At 43.1% G+C, this 5914-nt stretch overlaps 1 protein-coding gene across 1 annotated transcript in view; it reads left to right on the top strand.

Moving 5' to 3' along the window:
• The window catches only part of GM2A (GM2 ganglioside activator), a 15286-nt gene extending 11033 nt beyond the window's left edge, over positions 1–4253 (top strand). The window contains exons 3-4 of the mRNA XM_027841665.1: positions 2273–2458; positions 3085–4253. Of these exons, the coding sequence (XP_027697466.1) occupies positions 2273–2458; positions 3085–3240 (342 nt within the window). The 3' untranslated portion in view covers positions 3241–4253. The remainder of the gene's footprint in view (positions 1–2272; positions 2459–3084) is intronic.
• Positions 4254–5914: the final 1661 nt, after the last annotated feature.

Genomic DNA, 5914 nt, shown 5'->3' with positions numbered 1-5914 from the left:
GTCTTGTGCTCTGGTCTATGAGCACTCTTTTCTGTCTTGGAATTGTGAGGAGGGTTTCCTCCCCATAGCCACTACAAGCTCCACCATGTCAGCACTTCTCCTCACCCCAGGGCCGCCACTCAGGACTGTGACCCAGATCCAAGCACGGGCAAAGCAAGAGAATCCTGCACCAGCAGAGAGATCCCTGCAATCCCCCTCTGATAAGCAATTTGATTCCCCCTCAGTCTGTGGGCTGGAAGCTCAGGAAGCAGCCACTGTGCCAATGAGGGGCTGAATTCCTGCGCTCCTCTCTCATCACTGCAGTCACAGACTTTTCCCACTGACCTAAGTTGTCTTCGGTATTCACAGGTTGAGAGGTCTGGAAACTGCCACAGCTGCTCCAATTCAGTCCTCTGAGGCCTGCTCCAGGGTCTCTGTGGCCTGCGTGCCCACGCCAAACTGCGCTCCTTTCCCAGCCCGGCGCGATATACCTTTCTGATCAACCATCCAGGCTGTCTTTGGCTGGAAATTTGTTTCACTCTTTTTGTGGGTTCTGCTGCTTTAGAATTCATTTAGAGCCATTTTTTATAGGTATTTGGAGGGGTTTGGGAGAGAGCTCAAGCAAGTCACTGCTTTTACTTCGGCATCTTGGCTCCGCCCTGGCCATTGTATTTTTGAGAACCTCTCATCATAAGGATATTTTCTTTTATTTTGATCAAAAGACATTACTATTTGTAAAGTGTTTAGTATAGTACCTGGCACATAGTAGGCACTATGTGAATGCTGGCTGTTAACCTAATTATTATAATTATTACTATTATGATTATTATAACTGTCATTTCCAAGTATACGATTTGTCCTATTTCTGTTTAACGGTGTCAAATAGATCACATAGAGACTGCTTCATGTTCATATGTTTAAAGACAGGATTCAATTTCCCATTTAGGTTTGTTCTTCAGGCTAAATATCCCCAGTTCCTTTGAAAAGTTCTTTTCATGGCATGATTTCAAGTCTCCTCACTCTCTTGGTTGCCCTCCTTTGTACTCTAGTATGTTGATGTCTCTTAAAATGTGACAGCTAGAATTGGACACAATAATCCAAAAAAAGGTCTAATCAGGATAGAGAGTGGTGACCGTGCCTGTATTTTCATAGACATCTAAACATCATGTTTTTAGTTGTGGAATCTAAAATTAATTGAGCTTCAGCTTTTTTTTTGTGCTGCCCTATCACACTGCTGACCACTGTCTGCTAAAATCCTTGGCATTTTAACACAAACTGCTTCTGAGCCATCTCTTATCCTGTTCTACATTTGTATAGTTGATTTTTTTTTAATCTCAAGTATAGGATTTTATATTTATTCATATATATATAAATTTTACCTCACTAGAATCTGGCTCAGACACTTAGTAAACTGTCTGATCTTGGGCCAGCCACTGGCCAGCCTCAGTATCCTTAACTGTAAAATGAGGAAATTAACAGCACCACCTCATAGAGTTGTTGTCAAGGTTCAATAAGATAATATTTGTAAAGCACTTGGCACAGTCTATATAAATGCTAGCACTTCCTCCTCTACCTTCTCTTCCTCTAGACCATTCTTGCTTTTGATTAAAAATAATGCAGGGTCCTATAGCATTGCATTAGTGACCTCCTTTCCTCTTCACAGGAAGTTATCTAAAGCTTCTATTACACTAAGATGCCAAATCCTCTTTGGAGAGGACTAAAAACAAAGAACCTAGGAGAGTAAGAGACTGAGGTGGCTAGAGAATGCAGGAAAAAAATTTAGTTCTCAGGCCATACCAAGTGAACTAGTCACTTAAGAAGAAATTAATTTTTTTCTCATTTTTTTCTGCTTTAGTGTGGGGTCTTTATACTGTTAGGAAGGTTATTTTTGCTGTAATACACAGAAAAACCCAATGAACACACAGGAGTAACTTCTGGGGTCAGTCATAGACCCTGAAGATCACACGCTCATATGATTTCCCCCATTTTCCACTCAAACTACAGGAAAATACTCAACACACATTTGTGTTTCCTCAACATTTTCTGCTCAAACACATTTGTATTTGTGGAAAGAGCCAGGCCTCAGAGACAGGAGAGTTGGTTTCTATTTCTAGATCCTGACATTAACTGTGACCTTGGACAGGTCCTTTAAACCTTTGGTCCTCATGTTTCATCATTTGTAAACTGAAGATAAGATACCTGGCTGCTAAGGTTGTTGTGAGGACCAAGTGGATGGGTTCTGTCCACTTTTAGGCCCTACTCCTCTTATGGATTGTATCTTTTCCCTTAAAAGGCAGTGGTAACTTTGGAGAAAGAATTGCGTCCTGGGTTCTGGTTGCTCATCCCCTGTATTAAAAATATCGGAAGCTGCACCTATAAAGATATATGTGAGATAATTGACACCTTCATTCCACCTGGGGAGCCCTGCCCTGAGCCTCTCCATACCTATGGCCTGCCCTGTCACTGCCCTTTTAAGAAGGTAAGTCTTTGGGAAAGTCACTTTGCATGGTTGATATGAGGAGAAGGGAGTGTTGGGTGGTTTTCAAGTCTGGGTCACTCTAGGTTCTCTTTCTTCTTCTATCACCTGGGACCCTGTGGGAATTCAGAACTGCTAGAGAAATTAAGAAGATTCCCCTAAGTTGCCCTATCCTGTCTTGGGGAGGAGATATGGGTCCCAGTTGCAAGCAGTGTTTCAGGAAAGGAGAAAAGTGGGCAAGACCTTGAGTATGGCAGGTACTGTGGGAAAAGCTTAAGAGAGTTCTCCAGTTTGGCGACTATTGACCTCCTAAGGGCCAGTGAGTGGTTCTGAAAGCTACTATTTGCTACCATTTCCTTTTTCTGGTTCCTTATCAGAGCAGGCAATCTTGGGGACTTGAGAAAAAAGAAGCCTAGAAAAAATGGTAAAAATGATATAGTGGCTAAGGGAAGTGGGCCACCATTGACACGAAACCCTCATGCCTCTGGTTGTATGCACATGTTAGCATTATAGAGAAATATACTGGGGAATTGGGAGGAGAGCTTACTGTGCTGGAGTTTTCAGAGGTGGAGGGGCACTGCTAGAAAAGATCCCCTCCTGACTCTTGGTCCCCTTTCATCTCTCCACAGGGTACCTACTCGCTGCCCAAGACCAGCTTCCAAATACCTCCTGTGAAACTGCCACATTCTCTCAGCAGCGGCAAGTACCGTGCTCAGGTTATTCTAAGCAACAGCAGTACACGTCTGGGCTGTTTCAAGATCACAGTCCCTTTCACAGAGAAATGAGAGACCATGATCCGTGCCTGGATAGAGTGGTCAGCAAAGTTGACTTTGGCTTTGCTGCCTAGTCACCTACTCTAGCCTCAGCTGTGGATCTCTGCTTAGAATAAGAATTCAGCTCTAGCCACTTGAGTTGGGCCTCCCAGCATCATTGCCAGGACAGCTACCTCTCTGTTCTTTTGTCTTCCACACAACCCAGGCCTCTCTCTTTTCTCCAGGCCTAGGGTATGAGCAGCTAAGCAGGAGCAGTTCCCAGGCCTCTTCTCCCAAGGGGTAACTCATTCAAAGGACTGGCCTACTTTTTTAGTATTGAGAAGCAAGCACCTTTCAGATAGTATTATTTCTCAATTCAGTAAAGGATCTTTTAAAGTAGCGAATTAATGTTTTAAAATAATAATAGCTTAACATTTACATAGTTTGTGAAGACCTTTATATATATATTTTCTCATTTTAACGATTCTCCCACTCAAGCTTCTCCCATTCTCCCCCCCAACACACTGCCACCCTTTTTTGGGGGGCCTCTGACTGAGTGAGTGGATCTATTCCTATGCTTTCTGGAAAAGCAGCAGCCAACAGTAGGTACACAGAATGGATCCTCAGACCCCCAGGGCCTCAGTCTTCTTGGACAGCAACTCTCTGAAAGTGCCTGAACTTGTAGTCAGCCAGGAGGCCCTGGTAGTGGTGACTATCCACTTTTTCTAAATGTGGAGCCAGTGGCCTGGGAGTCAGCTCTAGGTTTTCTGAACGGACCAAACTCTATCATAGACCAGGTTGCCCTGAGGTGTATGTGAGTCTTCTGAAAACATTTGCCAAAGCTCCTCAGATAAGTCGCCCAGCCTACAATACCCCTCTTTAAGGGATAGGGATGTGGGTGGGGGAGCTGGAGCCTGAAGTGGAAGGATCAGTCCTAGCCCACTTCTACACAGGGTGCAGAAGGGCCAGTGGGTGACCCCAAGGGGTAGGGGTTCACAATAAACTAAAACTGGACTAAAAATAAATCTATATTTACTCTTCTACAATTTGTTTGTATTTGCATTTCTACATTGGTTTTTCTTATCAGTTAAAGAGGTATTTTAGTTTTGGGTTTGGTTTGTTCCTCTAAGAATTCTGGATAACTTTTTTCCTCAGGCCCCACTCCTAGACTATCCCAACTACACAGCCCTAACCCTGTCTTCCTTCCTTGAATAGCCAGGGTGTGCCAGGGTAAAGGAGGACCACCCAGCTTCAAGGACCCAATCCATCACCTCTCAGCAAGAGTCACTGCTGCCCCCTGAAGTCATGCCTAGTCTCTGTAAACACAATACTGGATTAAGTTCCTTCATTAATTTTACTTTAATCTTTTTTTTTTTTAAGGTAGCCCTGTTCCCACTGGCTCTCCCCTCCTCCCTTTTCCTTAGTTACTCTTTTCCCTTTAGGGTTTTGTTTATTTGTTCCTCTCCTGCTTTTATCTGGTTATATATTTTTCCCCTCTTTTTGTCCTTAGTTAAGTAGATTTTGCCCTCCTTTCCTCCACTTCAATTAGTCCTCTTAAGGTTTTTTATTTCATTTTTGCACCCCTTTCCAAAAGGGATTTCTTAAACTCTCCTCTATCCATCTTCTCTCTCTTTACTCATTCTCTGATTCATGATCCCTACAATTTCCTTTTCTCTGCATTGTTTTTACAATCAAAGTTTCCAAGGCATTCATTCTAGGCTTTGCCCTCTAGATGCTTTCTGCCACTGCCTTGTAGGGCTCACCCCATGGATTTCCCCTTTCTGTTGTGTCTTATCAGACCAAGGCCAATTTTTGCAGATGACAGAGTGGACATTGCCCTGTGGTAGGGCCCTCCCCGCACTGATTTATACCATCTCTTGATGACTTTTTTTTTTCTACATTTGCCTGGAAATCTTCTTATGTCCATGTTATCCCACCCTGCTAGGTGCCAGTTGCCTCTAGGGGTTCCACCTTTTCCTCTCCCAGGACAAGTAGACTTTTCAGACACATTCCCCCAGGCCTCATCCACCTTCACCCATAGGAACATTGGAACCCCCTCCCATCTCATCTCCAAAGGAAGCCCTCCCTTTCTCCCTCTCCTCATTCATCGCCTGTAGACCCTTCTGAAACCACAGAGGTCACCTTCCCCCCAGTGCTAGCCCTAGGTTTGGCTGCAGTGCATTACTGTCCCCTTGCTTCTCTCATATACACTCTCATATTGTAATGTAGTCCCATAAAAGCAGCATTTACCTGTAGGCAGAGTGTTGCTAGCTTCTGTCCATAATGCTCCTTCCCTCTCTACCTCTTCATTGTTACCTCTAGGCAAATTTCTGCCTTCAGTCCATCTCCTTATATAACTTTAGAAAGAAGCCTTTCTACTGTTACCGTTGCTACTGTCTGCATTTATTCACTTCTGCAATTCTGTTGGGTGTGTTTGAGAAGGAAATACTCCCTTCTGTTCTTGTTTTCTAAAAATGTTTCAAACTCTTATTTATTATTGAATATCCCAATGCTTTTTGAAATACGTTATTCCATTTCTTCCTTTTTCTAGTGGATATGGAATAGTCTTGCATTATTTGAATATCTTTACCTTTGTATTTCATGGTCTCTCTCCTGAAGACTTGCATTATTTGTTGTTTTTGAATTAAATTTAAATACTGTGTCTTGGAGTTTGCAGTCTTTTTCTTTTTTTTTTTTTCCTGGAGGA

Source organism: Vombatus ursinus, unplaced genomic scaffold (assembly GCF_900497805.2).
Source record: "Vombatus ursinus unplaced genomic scaffold, bare-nosed wombat genome assembly UNPS02014863.1, whole genome shotgun sequence".
Taxonomy (NCBI): Eukaryota; Metazoa; Chordata; class Mammalia; order Diprotodontia; family Vombatidae; genus Vombatus; species Vombatus ursinus.
Note: the sequence above shows the minus strand (reverse complement) of the source record. Positions and strands in the feature narration are given on the sequence as shown.